This window comes from Ruditapes philippinarum, unplaced genomic scaffold (genome assembly GCF_026571515.1).
Source record: "Ruditapes philippinarum isolate M1 unplaced genomic scaffold, ASM2657151v2 ctg684_1_1_1_1, whole genome shotgun sequence".
Classification (NCBI taxonomy): Eukaryota; Metazoa; Mollusca; class Bivalvia; order Venerida; family Veneridae; genus Ruditapes; species Ruditapes philippinarum.
The window spans coordinates 444,616-470,192 of record NW_026855648.1 but is presented as its reverse complement, the minus strand read 5'-3'; the positions used below and the strand labels follow the sequence as shown (position 1 = coordinate 470,192).

General features: G+C 32.3%; 1 protein-coding gene across 1 annotated transcript; it reads left to right on the top strand.

The window, feature by feature from the left end:
• Nucleotides 1–5,248: 5,248 nt before the first annotated feature.
• On the top strand, nucleotides 5,249–21,083 carry LOC132744024 (fidgetin-like protein 1). Its single transcript, XM_060732634.1, has 19 exons — nucleotides 5,249–5,362; nucleotides 7,258–7,449; nucleotides 8,007–8,092; nucleotides 11,277–11,330; nucleotides 11,664–11,746; nucleotides 12,254–12,635; nucleotides 12,895–13,022; nucleotides 13,837–13,941; nucleotides 14,427–14,524; nucleotides 14,970–15,029; nucleotides 15,466–15,613; nucleotides 15,919–16,019; nucleotides 16,347–16,426; nucleotides 16,874–16,944; nucleotides 18,171–18,332; nucleotides 19,088–19,143; nucleotides 19,512–19,675; nucleotides 20,065–20,165; nucleotides 20,761–21,083. Exons 2-19 carry the CDS (start codon nucleotides 7,301–7,303, stop codon nucleotides 20,881–20,883), a joined length of 2,151 nt encoding a protein of 716 aa, XP_060588617.1. The 5' UTR covers nucleotides 5,249–5,362; nucleotides 7,258–7,300; the 3' UTR covers nucleotides 20,884–21,083.
• Nucleotides 21,084–25,577: the final 4,494 nt, after the last annotated feature.

The following is a 25,577-nucleotide window of genomic DNA, read 5'->3' as shown; positions in this document are numbered from 1 at the left end:
TTGAATATAAGTAAAGTGTAAGGTTTCTGTTCGTTTATATAATGTGACCTTTCACTTTGGTATTCAACAGTTAGGGTTAAAGTTGTGTTAAACAAACAAAACCATAATACAAACTATCAGTTATATAAAGTCAATGTACATTGTAAACTGCTGATGTAAAAAGTTATATAAGATCAATATTTGCATATAGTTATACTCCATATTTGAATAACTCTGACTTATTGTAATATTGACTGACTTTAACAAAAAGGTGCCTTGAATTTCTCTTGGTAAAAGCAATATAAAAAGTAATTAAAACATCTGCTTGACTCAACTAAAACAAAAGAGGCATACTTTTGTTTCTCTGTGCTCGTTTGTAAATTTATCCTTTGATGTTAAGCAAATTAGCACATGGATATGTTACATATGCATTCGACATCAGACGACATTTTGCTCAAGATGTCTTCACGTACATTTACATTTATTTTTCACGTTAAATTGAAATGTCATTTTTTAGTTCGTCGCTTATTTCCCTGACATGAATATATTAATTGAAATCTTTGTTTGATGTGTGAACACCTTACAAACATATAAACATAAATTTCCTATTAACCTTTATTTTATTGGGCCTTGTATTAAAGAATCGTATGACCGTGTCAGGTACATGCGTTCTTTTAGCTCTAGTACATCTTTAAGTTGCTTTAAAACTTAGTCAGGTTTATAATATTCATTTTATGGCCATATGAAAATAAGAGGTATTTTACTTGTTGTTGTTTCTTTTCCAAACTTTTGTACATGTTTTTTATGTTACCTGCTTAAAATCTTTCTCTTATATGTTACTCTACTGAAAGGGTTTTATAAACAGGACAGATCAGACTCTTTATTAAGACATGTACAAAGTACATCATCTACAATACATTATATTTATATATATACTAGCTGCATGAAAATGAACAAATAAAAAGCAAAACGCGTAAAAAAGTATGTACAAGTATAAAGCTCGTAGCAGAAATGAAGAAGCTATAAGATATAGTAAGAAACTTACCAAAAAGTGTCAATAATAATCCAAGTATTAGCCATCTTAATATGAAACCCATCACACCTTATAAATTATAACATGTATGAATAAATATAAAACTGTTGACAAAAATTGAACGTTGATGCATACATCCGAAATTACTTATCAGTTAATAAATTAACCTCGTTCAATGAGGTCAAAATAATTAATAACATGCGAACAAAAATCTGATTTTCCCAAGACGATATTAGTTAAAAGTATACACTGACTTTACTCCGTAATACATCTGACTGTAGATCTGTCCATATTTATATTAAGTGTCGTTTACGACCACAACAAGTGTATCGGTCAACAATCATACAATGATTTCTCAAAAAATAATTGACCAATTTCAATACAAAATTATAAAATAATATCCATTTCATTTATTTTTGTCTTTGATCTTTATTGGTAATGCAAGTGTTAAATCAGATAATCAATTTGTTAGAAAGGTTGTTTATCATTTTAAAACTTTAATTTCCTTGTCCTAGGGCAGTTTGTAACTGACAAGAGAATCAAGTGAGTCAGAAATTATTATAGCGGTCGGAGCTTGGGCGACATGTTTTATTTATGCATGTAGTAAAATGACTATTTGAATATTATGTTATATAGATTAGATTTTATTATAAGATACATGTGGGCAAGGTGATTGCACATATACAGCAAAGCTTGCTGCTTTAACATGTAATTGAGACTGAAGTTAGAGCATTGTGTAAAATGAAGTACAATATTCAAATTATGATATCAATTAAGTAACATTACATTTACATTCCAAATATAATTTACAAATATTTACCATTTGTTCTTAATTAACATTTTAAAGATAAACATTGATATTTTTCTAATAACATTTTTATTTTATGACGTTAACAATTCAATAAATTTATGTATATTTGGTCATTTATATATGGACATTATATTTTTTTTTATAATAATAGCCCCATATATCATGATAGTTGTTGTTGTTGTTTTTGTTGTTTAAAAGTGAAATAAACGTACCCCACAGATTTTTTGATATATTTGTTTAAGAAAACTCGTTAACTACTAATTACAGAAATTACGTTTTATATTTAAGAAGCAGGTTCTAAATAGTTATCAAAAACAAATTATGATATCTATTTTTTATCGTATTTTAAACTTTTCAATGCAGCTTTAAAAAATCCCCCAAAAAACCTAGATCAAGTTCACATATTTTTTTTGTAATCCTAGTGACCTCATACTCCAGCCGTGGTATGTTGTTAAACAATAAAACTCGAGAAATATGATCCTTTCAAATGACTTATAAAAGAAAAACGGATATATTATACCAGCAATCTTTGAACTAAAGTACAATGTAAGTCAAGGTCACTGCACATTAAGTTTAGGTAGGTTAATAAAACTAGATATGCGTTATGCTCTTTAAACAAGTTTTTTTTCCCATATAAGGTTTCATTGAATGGGTTTAGAAGCAAAAATCTAAAAACGTATGTTTTTTGGGGAGCTATTAAAACTTTTTAACTTAGGATTCTAAACCTCCATCTTCTCCCCATTAATTTTAGAAAGTCTTTTGATAGATAAGAGTTGTTTACCTAACAAAATTTCAATAACAACAACCAAATAAATCTTACCTCAATTATTAATAATTGGGATTATTGAAGGATTTTAATCTGAAAAAAAAAATGTCAGCACCAGATAATGTATGTTGGTGTGTATATATATGTACATAGAGGATATTCAAGTTTTTTTCTATAAATACATGATTTATTTTCATCGAGTGGTATGAAAATACATATTTCATGAGTGGCGGTAGCCACGAGTGAAATATAATAATTTTCATGCCACAAGATGAAAATAAATCATGTATTTATAGAAAAAACTTGAATTTTCTGTTTATTATATACATTTTCTCCTTTTTGCAATAAAATTTGAAAGACTTTTCCTTAAATTTTGTGTACAGGCAGAATTTAAAAGAAAGTAGTCCGGCAAAACACCAGTGAAAATACGGAAAATATGTTTCACTGCAGTGAAAAATAAATTTTTACAGTGAAAATACGGAAAATGAAAATACGCAATTTATTTCATCAATATTTCTCAATATTTCATTTATAAATATATAATAAATGTATTTATTGTCACAGACACATATTTTCTTTGTTGGATTATTCTGTATATTATTGGCATATCGTCTCACTTATTCACCTCATCATTAAATGATATCTACTCAATAAAATATTTTAATATAATTTATAAACGGTAAAATTATGTTATTTCCATCATTTTATAATTGATTCTTGAAAGAGTTGTTACATAGAATGTCTCTTTATCTTTAAAACACATATGAATATTGTATATTAAAAGAATGAAACTTTAAATGCTGCTATTTGAATAAGGTATTAACGGTTTAGCAATGATTTTGTGCTTTCGCTCTTATAAGGAAAATTATTCCAGAATTTTCCTGCCAAAATATAGTATTTTTGAAAAGTTAAATATTCACGGTATTGTATATATCCAGTTTTCCTCATTCCAGTTACCGTTGGTGGCAGTTTTGTTTAAATGTATATATTACCCTTTGGAACTTCTTTAAGTTAGCACACAATGGATTTTACCAAAGATATACAAAACCATAGCAATTTGCCAGGTATTTGATTTGATAGGGGCGTTTGTGACCGATTGGTTAATGACGTTGACTTCAAACTACTTAACCCCTCACTGCTGTGGGTTCGAATCCCGCCAGGGACTTAATTTGGATTATTTTATGTGAGAAAGCTATATGTAGTTATATAGCTTACGATACGTCAACAGGTGCCCGTGTGTTCCTGAAATACTGTACGGAGGGGCAACTGAGGTCACCCCACCCCCACCCCACCCAAGCTGGTAAGTCGCCATATGACCTCGTCTGTGTTGGTGCGACTCAACCAAAAGAGAAAAAATAACTTGATAGGCTGAAATACTTCCATTAACTTAATGCCAAAAATATTCATACATTTTATGACTTATGTTAGCAATATATAGAGGATATTCAAGTTTTTCTTTAAATACAGAATTTATTTTCATCGAGTGGTATGAAAATAAATATTTCATGAGCGGTGGTATTTATAGAAAAACTTGAATTTTCTGTTTATTATATAAATGTACATTTTTTTAATCTTTATGACAATACAATTTCAATTACTTCCCCTTAAATTTTCTGTACTGGCGGAATTTAAAAGAATGTAGTCAGGTGAGACACCAGCGAAAATACGGTAAATATGTTCATACATGTGAACTCTCCCACTTTTAGCAGGAGACTCCCACTTTCTGCAGCCATATTTTCAAAGATTTATCTTAAAATAAGGGGTATTTTCACAAACTAAAGAAATCTCCCTATTTTTGATGTCAGAATTTCCTTCTTTGTTTAATGTTAATTCTAAAATCTCCCTCTTTTTGAAGAAAAATCTCCCACTTGATCATAAAAAAAAGTTCACATGTATGTATGTTTCACTGCAGTAAAGAATAAATGTTTACAGTGAAAATACGGAAAAAATTACGCATTTTATTTCATCAATATTTCTCAATATTTCATTTACAAGTAAATAATAAATTTGGAGACGTTAATTACTATTTTGAATCAAAATTCAACGATATCTATTTATTTACAAATGAGAGCGCCTCAGTTCACCAAAACCACCTATATTTTAACATCCCATAGGTATTTATGGATACGTTCAATTCAAATCATTTATTTCACGGTAATGGCATATTTCGATCCATATGTATTTCTTAAAACAGAACAACGTTTTACTAATAATTATTTCTGTAAAAAGAAACCATTACTAAATGTTCCTGCTTGACTGAAAAAATAATATTGAGTTACAAAGTAAAGATTGCTTTGATACTTAAAATTGAGCGTTATAACATTTAGTAATTTTAACTGAAACATGAAAAAAACCTTTTAAAAGTGTAATGTTCAACATTTACCGCGATTTAAATGATGGCATAGTGTTTTCAAGTCAAGTCAATGAATTTTTTTATAAAATTTAATGTAGTCGGTGTAAAAGCTCATCAGAGGTTATGTTTTATTGTTATATGTATCCGACTTATGAATAAAATTTACTTGATATGACTTCATGTGCAATATCAGTGTGTGCAAAATGCGAAATACAGTAATATTTTTTGACTTGTTCGGGAAAATAAATTGGTGTCCTTTAACCTAATAAAAAAAGAATACAGTAGCCTCCCTTTAGTACTCTTGTAATTTTCCCGGGAAAAATGAAAATGTAAACTCCTGATAACAATTTAACTGTTTAATGGGAATTCCTATGATAAAATAACATTATCACTTATTGAAACTGAAAAAAAAGTGGTAAAGTAAGTAAGATTTGTTTTAAATTAATATACTTATATTTTTGCAAAATTAATGGCCATTTTGCTACACTACTGTACAGACATTCATGAAATTATCTTCCTCTTCTGTCAAGTTTCAAAATTCATTAAATAGATTCAGTATCTTAGACTATATATCCAAGACTAGGAGGCTCATTCTGTTTGTAGTAATTACTGTATAAAATAGAAATTTGAATGTAATAAACATAGGGATCTATCCCAGAAGATTGCTGGAGGTCAGTCCGGAGCACCGTTGTTCAAGAAGAAGCTCATGCACCGGCCCCACATGCACCCTTCCTCATTGTCTTAAGATGCCACATTTTAGAGCCGCTCCCCTAGGCTTCAGTCAGCAGTACCGTTATTAGTTTCAAGTGTTTATCATAATCAACAAATTATCTCAACCTGCAGCAAATACAATATACTGCATCGTCGCAGGGTCTTTCAAATAGAATTCTATTTGAAAGACCCTGATCGTCGGATACCCACGGCCGAACCATTAACATTTATCAGCCGTGGGATTTTTTGCCGATATTCTGTCGATTAGAGGTGTGTCAAAGGCAGCTATTTCATTGGCTGCCTCACGATTTCATGAGGCGATTAAAACCAATCAAAACGCTCGTTCTGTACGACGTTCGGTATTACAGACATTTGAACCAATGGTGACAACCATAGACGTCACATTAAATTCAGTTTGTGAGAAAATCAACGCACCTGTTGCAGTATATCGACGCAAATCAATTCATTTTACCCATGGTTGATTGCATGTCGTGTGACATGTTTATCAATCTTGGGTATCCAACCATGAATATACTGTAGTGATTAAAGGTGTAGGCCATTTCCAACCTTGCTGTGGGGTTAACCCTTTAGCTTTACACTTTAGTTAACAATAATATTGTAAACCTGAAACAGGGCATTTTTTGTCAAAATTGTGAAGGGGCCTGGGCCTATTCATTTTGTGAAAAAAAGCGTGTTATGTTATAAAATTGTGGGGGAAAAAAAGAAATATTTGGCATTTTGCAACATTTTGAAACCAGAAACGGTTTGCTGTGAACGCTTGATGTAAAATCTGCTTCAAGTCCGTACTTGCGCAAAACCATTTAACTTGATTAAAACTATTTATGTGTTATTGCAATTGGGTAAATCAAGTTTTACCAGAAGGTAAACAATGTATTTCGAAGACAGAGTCCCAATATTTTATGAAATCTCTTTTGAAATTGTGAATTTTTTTCTGCCGCTTTGTGAAAAAAAGTTCAATTCTGAATTGTGAAGAGGCCTTATATCGGCCCCTGTTATAAAAAGAAAAATTGCCCTGTGAAAAATCCCCTGGTGGTGACCAGACCTCTCGATTACAAGGCGGTCACTCAACTACATTGCTAAAGGGTTAACCCAACAGCAAGGCCTACACCTGTTATCTCTACAATACTAAGCATTTTGCCGCAGACTTTGTGTACTGTCAAAAATTGCCGATCTAATTATTGATGGCTACTGTATATGATATGATATCTGATTGTGTAATCACTTGCTGGTATTTTTGTCTGTTATTGTCAATTATGTTCATGCATTCTCAGACAGAATTAAGTATATTATGCAGAATCCCAGCTTTGAAATCTACCCATCCAGCAACAGTAAATATGCCAACCAAGGCTGACGGCATTTGTCACTGGGAACTGTGGAAATTTCTACTTCTATGTGTCACAGGGTAAGAAAAATGTGCAGCTTGACCGAGACTCGGACTCAGGACCCACCAAATACCATTCCGTCTGAGCTTTCCAGGCGCTTACACATATTCTCCCCTAAATAGTGAACAGTTCTGAACCATGACATATGACAAACTTTTACAATATTTTCATTACACATTTTTGTAATTTAATTATTTTCAGATTCTGAATTGCACTTGTCTTACATGTATGTTCGCTACCCATAATGGAATTCTCCAAAGAGCATAAAGATTTTTTATCACATTATCAAAGTTTGGTGCTTGACCAGAAGTTAGAAAATGGAACTGCCAGTGCAAAAGCTGAATTACTGAGGAAGACGATGGCACATCTTCAATATGCTAAACTCTCAGGATTGTTAGTAAAATTAATAAACATAAACAAAAATCAAAATATGAGCCGCGTCACGACAAAACCAACATAACGGGTTTGCGACCAGCATGGATCCAGACTAGCCTGCGCATCCGCGCAGTCTGATCAGGATCCATGCTGTTCGCTTACAGACCCTTTTACAAGTAGAGAAACTGATAGCGAACAGCATGGATCCTGATCAGACTGCGCGGAGGCGCAGGCTGGTCTGGATCCATGCTGGTCGCAAACGCATTATGTTGGTTTTGTCGTGACACGGCTCGAATGAATTCAGTGATATTAAATTGCAATGATTAATTATTTACCTTCTAGAGCAATATATATTTCAATATTTACAATTTTTTGATCATATGCATATTTTTACAAAATGTTCTCTTATATGAAATTGATCTGTTGTATAAAATGAGAACAAAATATAGTGAAGTGTCTTTAGAACAATGTAAGTATTTAATCAAAGTTGAACTGTTAAAGAGGAAAACTGCTCTGTGCCTCACAACATTGTTAGATATTAATTAATCTTTAACTGGAAGTTTGGTTTACATCAGGGTTGGTGAGAATGCTGTAGACAGTGTGAAGAGACAATATGAAGACATGTACATAAATATTGTAGATTCCTTTGATGAACATACAGGTAAAACTGATAAAATTGTTGTTATTTTTTTGGCAGTATATTCAGAACTTGACCCTTACCGTTATTAATTGGATGCTCTGTTTTGCTCAAAATGTAGAATCTACATGTGGGTTGGTTTCCTTGATTAGTTCCAAGTATGAAAAGAACATTATCAGCATAGTTTTTAAACAACAAAACATTAATCAATTTTGGCACAACTTGTTTTTTATTGTGTCGCCTTGAAAAGGTGACATATAGGGGTTACTTTTGTCGGCGGCAGCGGCGTCTGTGTAGGCGTCGGCGTCCCCTAAAGCTTGTCAGGAGCATAACTCAGTCACTATAAATCTGATTGACTTCAAACTTGGTATGCATGCTTCCTTCAATAACCCGAAGTGCAGTGCACAAGAATCGGTACTCTGCAGTTCTTATTTTTTGAGTTATTGCCCTTTGTTAATTTTCATACTTTAATTTTGTCCGGGCCATTTCTCTTCAACTAAAAAAGCTATGGACTTGAAACTTCATAGGATGATAGATCTCATTAAGAAGAAGTGCAGTGCACAAGAATCGGTACTCTGCATTTCTTAATTTTTGAGTTATGGCCCTTTGTTAATTTTCATACTTAATTTTTGTCCAGGCCATTTCTCCGAAAGTATAGAAGTTATGGACCTGAAACTTCATAGGATGATAGATCTCATTAAGAAAAAGTGCAGTGCATAAGAACCGGTACTCTGCACTTCCTAATTTTTGAGTTATTGCCCTTTGTTAATTTTCATACTTTATTTTTGTCCGGGCCATTTCTCCTTAAGTATAAAAGCTATGGACTTGAAACTTCATATGATGATAGATCTCATTAAGAAGAAGTGCAGTGCACAAGAATCGGTACTCTGCATTTCTTAATTTTTGAGTTATGGCCCTTTGTTAATTTTCATACTTAATTTTTGTCCTGGCCATTTCTCCGAAAGTATAGAAGTTATGGACCTGAAACTTCATAGGATGATAGATCTCATTAAGAAAAAGTGCAGTGCATAAGAACTGATACTCTGCATTTCTTATTTTTTGAGTTATTGCCCTTTGTTGATTTTCTTACTTTATTTTTGTCCTGGTCATTTCTCCTCAAGTATGAAAGCTATGGACTTGAAACATCATAGAATGATAGATCTTATTGATAAGAAGTGCAGTGCACAGAAACTGCTGCTCTGCACTTATTATTTTTTTAGTTATTGCCCTTTGTTATTTTTCATATTTCATTTTTGTCCTGGCCATTTCTCCTAAACTACATTGTTCACAAGGCGACACATCCGGCTCGCGGAGTTCTAGTTGGGAATTCTAGCCAGATAATTGCATAAAGATACTCTCTTTTGATTAGCAATATAATCATATGTTCCCTATAATAAGATCAGCTAGAAAGAAAACTTAGAGTAATAATGACTGAGTAATATTAAGTGCTAACCTGCTGGAATTGAAATGAGTATGCTTTGCCACTGTTATTAAGCTAGGCCATACAGCACATCCTTGCAGTCTAACCAGACTAATCTACTAGTATATTGTTTGTACTTTTATTTTAGCTTGACTGTTCCAAAAATAGGGACAGCTATTCTACTCACATAGGCTTCTGTGTCACACTTTGATTAAGTTTTTGTGTGCAGGTTTGTATCTCTAAAACTACTGAAGGGAATGGTGTTAAAACTTCACATACTTTATTGAGAGCTTAATAATAGGAGTGTACTCTCCAAGGCCCATAACTCTAACTTAGATTTTGACAGAATTATGGCCCTTTTGAAAATTTATATTATTAAGGCTCTTGTTTAACTGTCAAACATTTAGAATAGTATACTATTTCTGCACACAGATCTTGTTTGATTGGATCAATTGTGACAGACTGAGTATTCAGACAATTTCCCTCCAATATAAAAATATCAGTCAAACAAAATGAGTGGCAAAAGAGATAAATTGTTTGCAGAGGTAGAGCACTTGTCTGGAATTTGACATATCGTTTAGATTTTGTGCCCCCACTTCAGTGGCTGCCATTTAGATTTACCCTTGTCCGTCCGTCCATCCGTCCGGACGAGCGCACGGGAGGGTATATGTTGGGTACTGAATACCCAACAACTACCAATCCTACTCATTAGGTATGTATTGTTGGTATTTTCTTTGATTGTTTACACAGGTACTTTTTTTACACAGTAAAATACCCAACAAGAATACAAATGTAAGAACGTCTGTCCGTTCTCTTTTGTGCCGCACGTAACTCAAAAAGTATTTGACCTAGAGACATCAAACTTACAGGAATGTTGATCAGCATGTGTTGTTGTGCACCTTGGTATTTTCGTCTGGATATTTTTAGTATTTTTAGAGTTATTGCCCTTGACTTAGTAAAATTTTGCAATTTTCAACTTGTGTCGCATGTAACTCAAAAAGTATTTGACCCAGAGTCATGAAACTTTACAGGAATGTTGATCAGCATGTGTAGTTGTGCACCTGGGTATTTTCGTTTGGATATTTTTAGTATTTTTAGAGTTATTGCCCTTGACTTAGTAAAATTTTGCAATTTTCAACTTGTGTCGCATGTAACTCAAAAAGTATTTGACCCAGAGTCATGAAACTTTACAGGAATGTTGATCAGAATGTGTAGTTGTGCACCTGGGTATTTTCGTCTGGATATTATTAGTATTTTTAGAGTTATTGCCCTTGACTTAGTAAAATTTTGCAATTTTCAACTTGTGTCGCATGTAACTCAAAAAGTATTTGACCTAGAGTCATGAAACTTTACAGGAATGTTGATCAGCATGTGTAGTTGTGCACCTGGGTATTTTCGTTTGGATATTTTTAGTATTTTTAGAGTTATTGCCCTTGACTTAGTAAAATTTTGCAATTTTTAACTTATGTGTGGGACTTTTTCAGTTTTGTTAGAGTTATTGCCCTTGACTTACAGTAGTATAAATTTGCAATTTTCAACTTGTTCATGCATAGCTCAAAAAGTATTTCACTTGTAGGCCTGAAAGTTTACAAGAATGTTGGTCACCATGTGTACTTATGCACCTTGGGGTTTGCTTGTGGATTTATTCAGTTGCCCTTTACTTAGTAAAAGATTTTTAGTTTTCAAAAAATATTTGACCTAGAGTCATAAGATTGACAGAACAGTGGCGCGGTGGGGGCACCCGTGTCCTATGGACACATTTCTAGTTTTTGCATTCTTATATTGCAGGCTTAAACAATTATGCTGAAGGGGCTCTAGCACTGTGTAGTGGAAACAAAAATGGTAAAATTTTCATTTTGCTTTTGTGTATTTACCTTTGCACCAACTAAATATACTTACATACTTGTAAATTGTGTCAATGGATAATAATATTGTCTAAGATATTGGTAATTAGTCTTTTTAATTGTTAATTGTATTGCATCATCAATTTTAAATATGGAAGCAGGTTAACATTTTTTTCTTTGTAAATAGTAAATAGATAAAGCATCTACTATCCCTGTTGTACTGAATTTATGTTCACTCTAAGTACATGTTCATACAGGTATAATAGTAGTGCTACTAGGGGAATTGTAACAATGCAATATTATTAAATATTGAATATTTTATGCATTTCAGAGAGCCAGAATTGGAAAAGTTCTTTAACATTAGATAAAATCAAATCATTGCCCTATATAAAGAATGCAATGAAAAATTCACAGGTATAGTAAAACAAAATGTTTGTCATACACCATCTGTTACCTATTTCATTTAGGTTTAACTCTTAGCTTTCTGAAGTTGACTACCTTTTTAATATAGAGGCATGCCAGCCTGCACTACCATGCAATCTGACCAGGCTTAAATTTGTTGATTGACCAACTTTAGATTTTCAGCTTTATATCCCAAACAAATGAAAATGGACAGATTGCGGAAAAAAAGAAAGTAAAAAAAAATATTTTTTTTTTTGATGAGCAAATACATTTATTTGCATTTCAAATGAATTACGTTCCAAAGGTATACAACAGTGTGCAGTCACAATTCATTAATAAGTGTTGCATAATCATAAGGATTTAAGTGTACAGTCAGGTATGCATTATTACTCCAGCAATATCAAGGGAACTCTTCATATCTTTTGTATGATTAACAATCAAAGTATTTAATGTCCATGGTTTCCAAAGATAAACTTGTCTATGCTTGTTGTTTCACATATCTCATTATATATTTTCTAGGAGTCTACGCATCGGATGGTACCTGGTCAAAGGTTGTCAGAACCATTACCACAAAGTAAAAAAGAGAACCAGCCTCCAAATCTTCCATTTCAAAATATGTCAGTGCCACAAAATGTTTCCCTGCCACAAAATGCCTCAAAATTTAAATTCCAAAGTGTGAGAAAAGGAGCAGAGGCAAATTCTACAGAGAGAGTGATGAATTTGTATCAGAATTCAGGTAGTGATAATCAACAAAGTTTTCCTATAAGACCTAGTGAACAAAGTGTACCTCAAGTACCACAGAATAATTTCTTCAATAAAATACCTAATGAGAGACAGAAAAACCAAAACATGGAAGACAATAACTTGAGAGGAAGTAGACAACCATTGTTTTCAACTGGAGGTAAAAATAGTCTTGATTTTTGTAAACATAATATTTGAAAGAGTTTTTTAAATAACTTATTTATTATCATTTTAACACTTTCCTTTTAGATATTATAAGATGGTTAGTTGTTTTCCTGTAATCATAAATGAAATAGGACTGTATAAGTTTATATATTTTTAAACCACTTATTAGTGATTGTTTAGATAAACAAAAATTGCAAATAACAAAAGTTTAACAATGAAGTAAATGCTCTTTATAAATTCTTTTAATCTTTTAGCTAGGAATCAGGCTTCTAATCAATATGGATCTGGTCAAGGGAATCAGTATCAACCTAATGTGGGGAACCAGTACGGACCAAATCAAGGGAACCAGTATGGGCTTAATCAGGGGAACCGTAACCGAGAGGTACAATGTAATATGGACTAAATCTCTATGTTAAATAAAACCTACGTAAAACCTATTTGTGAAATTTGATAATTTTAAATAAGGGAAGTAATGGTACACATCGAGCATCAGATAATAAAAAACACTTCAAGGTCAATATTTTATTTGACCTCCAAGATAGATTTCTTGTTTCAGGGAAACAACAGCTTGCCCTGATGGAGTTCGAACCCAAGCAGGTAGAAATCCTTATATTGCTAGTGTAATGTTTACCACTTGGCCAAGCTGCCGCTGAGTTACATTAGGTGTTTTCGGCCTACACCTCTTACACTATGATCTGCTTGAGAGTATACATGTAGTGTCACGTGTATGGTTTTTGTTGATGACAGTGTTGTATATATCACGATCAACTCGCATATATATTACACGCAACATATCTTGTAAGAGGACCTAAATTGGTCAATTACAGTGGAAAAAAACATAGGATATGGAAATCAACCCAGTCAAATGAATTTAGAAGAAGTAAACCTCACCAGATGAAAATATCCCCATAAATCAATTTACTGGCTATATGGTCAACATTAGCAACAGTTATTAACAGAAATGATTAGATAAATAAAACTGTATATTTTCATCACAAATGTGCTGAAAATAAAGAGTTTCTGCTGTAAATGTCTTTGAATAAAATAAGTCATTTGAGTTGACAAACACTATTCTGTGTCTAAGTACTGTTTTAAAGGTTATAACGGTAGAGGTCTATGTTTATTTTCTTGTCTACATCTTGAATCAAAGTGAGGTTATACTGGTAAACATCTGTGTTTTATTTTCTTGTTTGTAGTATGGATCAAAGAGAGGTTATAATGAGACAGTAGAGACAGGTGAAGATGATGATGAGAGAGTTAGTAAATCTACCAATGCCTTCAGGACAGCAAAACAACAAATGGTAAACAAATACTCTTCTCTTATTCTACTCTTTACATTACACACACCTTTTAACTAAATTGGTAAATTTTGGAATGAAAAAAAGAAATTGTACCCTCAATATGTTTAACCTGTTACAGGATGAGAGAAACTATGCCACATGACCAAAACTCAAACCCAGAGCCCTCTAAATACTGTTACTCAGGTCTACTGACTGAGCTAACTGTTAGCTTACACATTTCCTTTCCTGCTTATAAACATTTCTGTGCTGCAGAAATATGTGTTGATCCTTTCAGAGATGAATGGTTACATGAAACGGTTAAATTATGGAAGAGTAAATTAGTATTAAAAGTATTGTCTAATATGCAAAGTAGTATAGTTGTCTTCCTCTATATTTTGAAGCCTAGACGCTAGATATACATGTATATAATAATTTGGAATATTGTTCATAGATATAATTGATGTACATATATGATGTAATTGATGAACATGTATATGATAATATAGGATATAGACAACCAGAGAAAGTATGGTGGTGGAGGACAGACTCGTGGTTCTGTAAATACATCTTCATATGGTACAGGGAAAAAATCACTTGGGACAAGGTAAATTCATAACACTTTTTTCTCACTCTTTACTTTGGAATGTAAATGACTACATGTGACTAAAAGGAGATCTAAAAAAATTCAATTTAGATCACAGATGAATTGTTATTTCAGGTACAAACAGGCGTCTGAGTCGAACTACCAACATTCTGTTAGCAAGCTGGATAGCTTCCTCACATGAAAAAATTCTAAGTCAGTCACATGATTTGAACCTACAGCAGTGAGGGGCAAGTGGTTTGAAGTCGATGACCTTAACCACTTGGCCATGGATGGCATTTCTGATCTTATAAGAAATGAATGAGAAGCATGTTAAGAGTATTAAATTAAGAACAGACAGTTCTTAATTGAAAACAAGACAAGTCTATTATACAGATTTAGGGGTGTAATGGTTATGTAATGATATTTCATACATTTACTAATGATGTTGGATGTATATATTTTACAGAAGAGGTTTAAACAGCAAGTTTGTGCCACCTGTGATGAGTAAAGATGGAGATGACTTTGGGTAATATTTCTATACCTGCTTACCTGTGTGTCTTAAAATATATATATATATTGGCCTGCACATAGACTACTTTACTGGCTACATGATTTTAGAATTCTAAATTTGAAATCTCCATAACCAATAAAGAACAGCTTATAATAAGAAACAGGACAAGTTCATAACATTAAATCAGCAATGTCTGTGCTGCCATTGCCCATATGGTAATTGGTAATTCCTTCCTCTTTCAGTCACACTCTAACACCTTTCATTTACTTACTTACCTTTTGTACCTTTCATTGACACTGATGTGTTAATTTCAGGTAGGTTACATAAAAACCAAGGTTGCTGATGCTAAAATTAGACATTTTTCTCATTTCCTGTAAAAATAAGGACATGCTTTTAGCTTTTATCAGAGTAAGGTTATGAAACATCAGTGAATTTTCTTGTTTAATGTCAGGAATCAAACAGCAAATACAATAACAAGAGCTGTGTTGAAGACAGGTGGAAGTGAAGGTGGAGCAGGGGGCGGGGCTAATATAGAAGATTTAGATGATGAAAGGTTGAAGGGTATAGAACCTAAAATGGTGGAACTGATCATGAATGAGGTATAACTTTATAATAAATACTTTAGTTTGATGTACATGTATTGATGTAGACTTACTTCACAAAGTTCTGTGTACTAACTGGAGTGTCTGATTTCGGAATTGTAGAGTACAGTATGAGTTAACATACAATTCACAGAGATACAGCTTATATAATGATATACATTATGATATTTTAATGTTCAGCTGAATTTTTGTAATGTTAGAGTTGTGTATGACATAATCTGGTTGTGTTATTCTGTGGACAAATGTAAGTTCACTCCTGTAGCATTATGTTAGATAAATAATTTATGCTATAAATATTGTAGATAATGGACAATGGTCCACCAATGACCTGGGATGACGTGGCAGGACTGGAGTTTGCTAAGAAAACAATCAAAGAAATAGTAGTGTGGCCTATGCTTAGACCGTATGTACATGTACTTGTAGAACTTATGTTTCTAAATCTCCTTGTTACTGTGTGATAAAACTGAGGTTACCTGAAATTCTTTTTTAGAAGTGAACCACTGTCTTTAGCAGCTAGAAGAAGTTATGTGGTCTAACAATTTAGTTAAAGTACTCAGCTGCTTTCAATATAGTGGTTTATGCACTTTACTTGAATGTTATCCATTCAGTATTAAAAAATCACAAAAACTTGTCTAAATCATGATTATTTAGGAAATTTTTCTGCCATGCCTTCCGTCCAAAAGTCAAATGTGTCCACCATCTTTGATGTATGTATATTGTGTGTTTTCAGGGATATATTCACTGGTTTAAGAGGTCCCCCAAAAGGTTTGTTACTGTTTGGTCCCCCTGGTACTGGGAAAACATTAATAGGTAATACAAGTTTCTATTAGACATTTCTTTACAGTATATCTAGTTATATAGAAACTTCTTTAGGACGTTAAAAGAATTGGTGTTCTTTTTAATGTTAATGGGAACTGCCTTTAAATAGGGCAAGATTAGTAAGCAAAAGTATATTATTTGTTAAATTTTCTCATTTGATTTTGAAAATATACCTGTACAGAAACTTGAAATATTGAATTTTAGCTAAATGGAATTTCTTTGTTTATTACAGTATTTTTTATTTTTGTGAAATTCACTTTTTGGTTTGAATGGAGAATGTTTGGGGGAAAAACCAGAAAAATTGTGTACATATTTGTGTTAACACATCTTCTTAAATTCTCCTTTATGAGAAATACTTGTATGGTTAGGATAACGATAACTGAAAAGTTTAGAAATGGTGAGAGTATTTTAATATGTTTTCATTGTTGATTGTTTCAGGAAAGTGTATAGCTAGTCAGTCCAAGTCAACATTCTTCTGTATAAGTGCTTCATCCCTGACTTCAAAATGGGTAAACTGTGTTTGATTATATATATATAATCTTATACCTATACACTGTATGTTTAGTGCATTCTGAATCATTTATAAATATATTTTTAGTATTTGAATTTTATATCATCTTTAAATCAGCATGGTTCTAGATTTCTGTAGATTTTTTCTTCTGAAATTGAAAATAATGAACATACAAGTTAAAACAAATGTCAAGTGTAGAAATGAGGTGGTGTGAGTCCAGTGTACTTAACGCTCCATAGAAATTACAAATAATTTGTCAAAAATATGCAGAATTTTCTTTTACCTGTGTCAGTAAAATGGTAGAAGATTATTATGAAAATAGTAAATTCTGTCCTATTTTTAGTTTGATTTTTAGCTCGACTATTCGATAAGAATAAGTAGAGCTATTGTAGTCACCCGAGCGTCGGCGTCTGCGTAACCACTTATGTTTAAGTTTTTGTAATAGTTTAAATATTTTCAAAGTCCATTGACATATGGCTTTGAAACTTTGCACACTTGTTCATCATCATGACCCCAACCTGTAGACAGGAGGAGGTAACTCTATCAATCATTTGGCCAGAATTATGCCCCTTTTTCGACTTGGAATTTACGTTAAAGTTTTTGTAATAGTTTAAATATTTTCAAAGTCCATTGACATATGGCTTTGAAACTTTGCACACTTGTTCACCATCATGACCCCAACATGTAGACAGGAGGTGGTAACTCTATCAAGCATTTTGACAGAATAACGCCCCCTTTTCGACTTAGAATTTACGTTAAAGTTTTTGTAATACCTCAAATATTTTCAAAATTCATTGACATAAGGCTTTGAAACATGTTGAAATTTTATACTCTTCTTTGAGAGCATAATAGGACTCTCTCCAAGGCCTATAACTGTAATATGGATTTAAAGAAAAATTTTGCCTTTTTCTTTACTTAGAAAATTTTACCTTTTCATCAAGGCTTTTTTTACTATCAAGCACTAAGAATAGTTGAGCGTTGCTGTCCTACCGACAGCTCTTGTTTAAAAAGATTTGTTTCTTACTCATGTTGAGGCTTGCTGCTTTAATGTGTGCTATGAATATTACTATAAATGACTTTTAATTATTACAAGTAAACTACAATTAATTCCTTTAATAATAATAATAACACAATAGTTTTATGTTAAAATATTCTTAGCTCTAAGCATTTTACACAATGGTAAGTTTGGTAACTGATCGCTGTAGATAATGTCACTATATACAGGTCGGGGAAGGAGAGAAGATGGTTCGAGCCTTGTTTGCCGTGGCACGTTCCCGTCAACCTGCGGTTGTGTTTATAGACGAGATAGACTCACTACTTACACAGAGAACAGATGGTGAAAATGAAGCATCAAGGAGAATTAAAACAGAATTTCTTGTTCAACTAGTAAGGATATTATTTTTTCAAAAATAATTTGAAGTTGTAGACCATATTGATAAAACAACATACTAAAACTTTAAGTCAGATGTTGTTTTTTGTATCAAGTTCCCTTGGCTAAAATATAGGGGGGAAAAATGACAACTTAAAATTTATTGTTTATGAAAAGATACCAACAGCTTTCACTAGACAGTTGGAAAGAGAGAATTTCATCTGTATGTTTCTATAGGTTTATTTGATAGGTATAATGTCACAGACATATGACTATTTTTCAGCTTTATTGTTAGAAGAAGACCTCGGATTCCAGCCTTCATAGTCTTCGTTTTAGTTTATCATATTGTATAACAATTATAAACAGGCAGTAAATAATTTTTAATGTTTTTGGAACTTCCAGTTTTTTGCACAAAAACTTCTGTGATATTTCTCTAGTATTTGTTAAGTTCTATTTATGTGTATTGTGTACAATGTATCTATTGTACAAATGATTCAAATTTAGTAGCTCATAGTATGAAGAGTAAATATTCTTTTTATATAAATTGTACAAACTACTTGCCTGAATATTTTTTACTTTTGTCTCATTTGCCCCATATCAAGTGACTCAAAATGCTACAAAGAGATGGGTGTTTTTTTAATCCAATAAAATCATGTCTGGTCTAGTAAATTGTTTCAGTTTTAACAGGGTTAAACTTAGAGAGGTGTTTTGCATAGACAGTGATAATAACGTATATTTATCAAAGAAAGAAATATTGTTGTTTTTTTATTAGGATGGTGCTTCAACTAGTTCTGAGGATAGATTATTGGTGATTGGTGCTACAAACAGGTAACATTCTGAATATCATTTTAGCTTAAGTATTGTATGGGTAATTTTAAAGGCGCTTTTAAGAGATCCAAAATCCTAAGTCAAAATTTTGTCATAAATCAACTTTGACATTTGATATGAGAAAGTGACAAAAGATAATTTAAATGTACTCTTTTTTTTTTTTGGCCATTTTAAAGCTTTTCTACTCAGTCAGTAGGAAAGATTTGCATAGTAAACAGGTCTTACACAAAAAGAATCTTACAACTTTAGCTGGATACATATAAAATCTATTATATTTTATTGGTTTATGTGTTGTTTGGAAGTTTTTTGTATTGTTTGGATGTGTTTTTGTATTGCTTTGGATATTTTTTGTATTGTATGTGTTTTAGGCCACAGGAGATTGATGAAGCAGCAAGGCGTCGGTTTGTAAAGAGATTATATATCCCACTACCAGAATATCCTGCGAGGAGAACTATTATAACAAATCTACTACGTCAACAATCATACAACCTGACAGATGAACAGCTAGATACAATATGTGCCAGAACTGATGGTTAACACTCTACACTATAACCCTTGATATGCCTTAACATAAATCTTTGATGATTAATTGTTCGTTATAATTGTGCACATTTTAATGAAATTTATGTGAACGAGCACTTCCTAATAATTACCTGCACATTTATATTATATATTGACCTAGACTAGAAAGAATATATAACATGTATTAATGCCAGCTTGTATACCCGTCATAACTAGATCGATAAATTATCGGACATAATTAGATCAATTAACAGTGAAATACCCTAATTATTAATGAGTTAATGCTAAATAAAAACCACTGAATTATTGACTTCAGTTTAAGTAATGGAATTTAGTCTCCTACAGCAGTCTACATTAAAGATTATACAAGTACATGTATTTATAAATTTTGTTTGGCAGGATTTTCTGGAGCAGACATGGCCACATTGTGTAGAGAGGCTGCCCTAGGTCCTATAAGAGATATGTCATTTAGTGATATAGAAAATATATCTGCTGATCAGGTAAATTGTTTAATGACAAAATCAAATAAGATGTGTTCATAAACACAAACACTTTAGTCCAAAATGTCTTTTTGAAAAAATGAAGATTTCACCACCAAGCTTCCTGAATTTAGAAAAAAAAATCTTGGAGGTAAAGCTCATTCAGTAGATTATTGTGTGATATTTTGAATAGTTTGTATAAGTTTATTTTCATTTAGGGAATAACAAAAAAATACAATTTATACACAACAATTGATCAATATATAAATATGCCTAAATGACCTTAAAAAAAACAAAATACTATGAAAATAAAGGAATTTAAAAAAATTGAAGACAGGTCTGCAGATTTGTTGTCAAGTTAACATACTAACCCTTAAAATCAGAGAGGAGCATAAGTGGATTATATATGGACCATATAAGAATATAAAGAGCATTTTAATGATGTTAGATGAAAATTCGAGTCATCTGTTTGCATTATTGAAAAATCAAAAAAAGCTTGACAATACACATACACCATGGAAGAGCATGTTGCGATTTTAATTTTTTATATTGGCTTAACTAACAGCTTAAATTTAAAATCCTATCATACAATATTAATATCTATTTATATTTTCAGGTGAGACCGATAGCTAGTCAAGATTTTGAGGAAGCTTTACAGAATGTCAAGCCGTCGGTTTCTGATAAAGATCTCGACATTTATATAGAGTGGAATAATACATTTGGCAGTGGACACAGATGATATCATGTTAATATATTCTTGTTAGTGTACCATAATATTAAAACATTCTATAAAAATTAAAAATGCTGTCCGTAAAATAACAGAACTTACCTTAATGGTCAGTTTATGGTTTTTCTCAGGTAAACTTGAAAACTAAATGTTGCTATACACTTTAATATTCTTTCAGAAATTATTGTTATGAATAAAATAAAAAAAACTAATGGTGTATGTTTTTAATGTAATTCTAACTTAAGATTTTTAAAGAATACATATTCATTGTCTGGCAGTTTGTTTAGCTCTGAACATTTTAAAAGAGAAAGAAACCATAGATGTGATTGAGGGGTTGTATTGGTATACCAATGGTGGATGGTAGTGTACTTCTACATGCATTGTGGGATTTTTGTGTCACCTCTACAGAGTAGTGGCAACATATAGGGATCACTTCTCCGTCTGTTAGAAAACTTGTCCGGGCTACTCCTCAAAAACCCCTGGTGCAATTTCATCCAAACTTAACGAGAACGATTGTCTAGTTGTGCAGACAACGGAGAAGTGATCCTAGGTAATGGAGACACAAAAACACGTTTTACCCTGTTAATGATTTTTGTGCATCCTGCTACATATACCTATATAGTAGCTGCAACATGCAATCGGCATCATAAGGCGACTTGTGATCACTAATTGCTTTTGTAATATAACTTAGTATGATCTCGGAATATTACAAATAATCGTCAAAGTGTTTCAGTTGGTCAATGTGATCAAGCTGCACATAGAGAGATTAAAGGTCAGATTAAATTAATAAAATGTGTATTGACTATTTAATGATTTTGAATTAAGGAAATCTAACACACATGTTCACCATTAGCCTGGAGAAGCATTACACACACAATCCCGGTTCAATTATTACAAGTCAAGGTGACTAGCGGTAGTGAAATGTCCAAATTGAGTGTGGTATATTATGGCAAAATGCAAACCTATTTTGAATTTCATCTGTCTACTCTCTACATACCCTTAACACTTTAAATATATGAAGTGTTAGGTATGTCATAAATTTAATATAAGACAAGAGCTGTTGTCACCCAAGTGACAAATGCCCCTGAAAAGGTTGCTTCAGCATGCAGGTATTATCAAAAGAAAAGAGAATGAAAGTAACTAATTGCTGAACATTGTTCTTTGTATTATTGTACCTGTAATCTCTAATTGTGATAGCATGAACCTTCAAACTATAAGTGTGACCTTGACCTTGAAGGTAGGGACATGGGTCTTTGTCGCGACATGTTGTCTTGATGTGGTAGATAATTATGCCTAGTTATTTTAAAATCCTTAGATGCATGACAAAGTTACAGCTCGAATACAACTGTTTGTACCTATAAACTCTAACTGCGATAAAGTGAACTTCAAAATGGTAGTGTAACAATGACCTTTGAGGTAGGGACGTGATTATTGGATGTGACACATCTTGATTTTGTAGACATTTATGCCAAGTTTTTTTAAAATCCTTCCATGAATGGCAAAGTTACAGCCCAGACACGATTGTATGTACAGTAAACTTCACTTATAGGGAACACGGTTATAGCGAACTTCCGGTTATAAGGAACAATTTATTTTGGCCCGAATTTTGCCCTTCTTTATTTAATATAAAAATATACGGTTATAGCGAACACGGTTATAAGGAATTATCGCTTATAAGGAACTCATTTCTTAGTCCCAATTTATTTAAAAGTACAGAAAATTACACTTTTATAACGAACTCTAAAATATCGGCCATTTGTAAATAGATACCGCATTTTCAACTTTCGTTTTAATTGACATGGATTAAAACTCGGCCGAATGTACCATTTATTGTCGTATGTACTTCAATACATCTATTAAAATGAATTTTTCTAGCAGTACGTACTAGTTTTCTTTTTAGGATATTTTTAGCACGAGTTCTTGTCACCAGGATAAAACGGTTATTCCTTTTATTCTATTATTTCTTTTCTTTAATAGTTTTGCTCGAGTAAAATAATTATGATCATTTATAAACGGGTTTCAACATAATCACGCATGCTTGCAAGCATAATTCTTTGAAAACTACAAAGTACGCAAAGAAATTTATATCATTCATTAGTAAAGTCACCCTGAAAATATAATAGAAGATAAAGTAAAAGGATGGAAAAAAACTTTGTTTATTCTTATTCATGGAAAGAAAACGAAAAGCATTGAGTTTAGAAACAAAATATGATATTTTATAAGAAATTGAGAAAGGGAGTTGATCTAAAACTGAAATAGCAAAGGATTTTCAAATTCCAAAGAAGTACGCTTTCGGGTAGTGTGTCTGAAATGGAAAAAAAACACTATTTTTCTTAATCAAATGCCCTTCATAATGGCGGACGATGGTAAACAATCAGTTCGTTATATGTTAATCTGTTTGCTATAAACTCCTGATACAAGGAACTAATTCGCTATATGCTTATAAGGAACTCCGGATATAAGGAACAGATTTTGAATGTCCCGATGAGTTCGTTATAAGCGGAGTTTACTGTACCTATTAATTCTAATTGTAATTATGTGAAACTTCAAAATGTTAGTGTGACCTTTAAGGTAGAGACGTAATTCTTGGGTGCGACACATCGTCTTGATGTGGTAGACATTTATGCCTAGTTATTGTAAAATCCCTCAATGTATGACAAAGTTACGAATGAAGTGGAACAGACAGACGGTGCCATTATATTATGCCTCCCTTCGCAGGCATAAAAAGTATAAAAAGAAAACAATACATTTCATAAATCTATTAAATAACAATACATTATTAGCAATTCTCAAATCAAAAATCAACACACAACTAATATCTTTCCCTTCAAGGGCCTACATTAATTTCATTACTTTATAAGAAAACAATTTGTCATACTTTACATTGACCCCTTAGCCTGCCGGCCACAACTAAATTAATCCATATGACCAGTGCAGACCATGATCGGCTAGCACATCCATGCTATCTGATTGTGGACTGCACTGTTACCTATTCAGTCAAAAATTATTTTGGGAATTTTCCCTCCAAATGATGAATTGTTCTGTCCAGACTGAATGATGGATAAATCCATTTAACATATTTAATATAATATGGATTAATTCAGCCTTTAGCCTCAGTAGCTTCAATGTTTGTAGATCACATGAGGTTAGCAGGCTCTCTGCGGTAGGTATTATTTTTCTAAATTCTTAAAATTTTCCTTTACCCTGCTAAATCTGTTTGAGAGACTTGCCCTGCACAGTCAATTTAATTTTAATATTAAAGCATTAAAATTGAGCTACTAACATTTACAAAGGTGTTAGTTGCATTGAATAAACCTAAAATATGTTTATAGTTGTTATTTATGCAATATAATATCCTTATAGAAAAATAAATAAGAAAAAAACTGATTTTTCTGTTATATTGGTAGGTCAAATCAATGCAACTAGCACCTTTGTTACAGTATAGAGCTTAGACAGACTATAAGAATCTTACACCGGCTGCCGGTACAGACCGGAATATCTAGCTCGAGGGTAACTGTTTACAGCGGTAACGAGGCTCTGCCGAGTTTCCGCTAAACAGTTACCCGAGAGCTAGATATTCCCTTCTGTACCAACTGCCGGTGTTTGATTCTTTTTCTTGCATATTACATGTCAATTATTTTCGGAACAGAAATTATGAAAACTCATATTCTCATTACGCACTTTTTTCTTATAGTAGCGTATGAACATACAACTTCATTCATAACTGAAAAATGACGTCATCCTAAGAACGCGATTCATTCATAAAAGTCGCACGTCAATGACGTCATTTAAAGCACGCGACTTGTCTTACATGGGGGGTGTAAGACAGAGTTTTCTAGCACCGGTGTAAACGGTAGATAATCCTGTCTGATATGCAAGAATACTGTATATGGATCTGCTAGCTGACATAGTTGATCAATTTCGGTCAAAGAAGATAAATATGTATAATATCAAGACAATGATTTTATCACAAAATTAATACAGTTACCCTATATACAATTCACAATAAAATGTCATGCAAAAAAATATATACACTATATATCTGCCACAAAACACCAGCATCGTTCAATGTGAGAAGTATTAAACCTTAGTCACAACCGTTTTAAAAATCAAATTAGAATACAAAAATATATATAACTTAAGTTGGAAACTGAACATTCCTCAATAAATTAATGCCCACACTCTAGTGTGATAATTCCATATACATGTACACTCTCCCATCAAGGGCAATAAGTCATTATCACAAAAAGAAAAACAATATCATAGTACATTAACAACTGTCCAATGTTGGATTGCTTCAGACAAGAATGGCTATATACATAAACTTTCTTCATGTTTTACAAGCATGTATAATCATATTAATGCATTACTATGATTTGGAACATTCATAAATAGAACAATAACTCAACTATACAGGCATTTTACTTTCATTTTCAATATTGTTTTTCAGTATAACACCCTTAAAATGTACTTATCACTTAACACTACTTGGATGAACTTTGCCATGTAATTAGAAATAGACCAGTTTGGCCTAAACTATATTGTTTGCTGTTGAATTATAATGAAAAAGAAATTAACAAAATATGTCAATTTCAAAACATAATACATGTACATATATCGCACACAATCAGCAACAAATGGTCATTTGTCAGATAATAAACTAAGTGTTAAACTTCGTTTCTATTTATCCTGCACATAAATTTAAA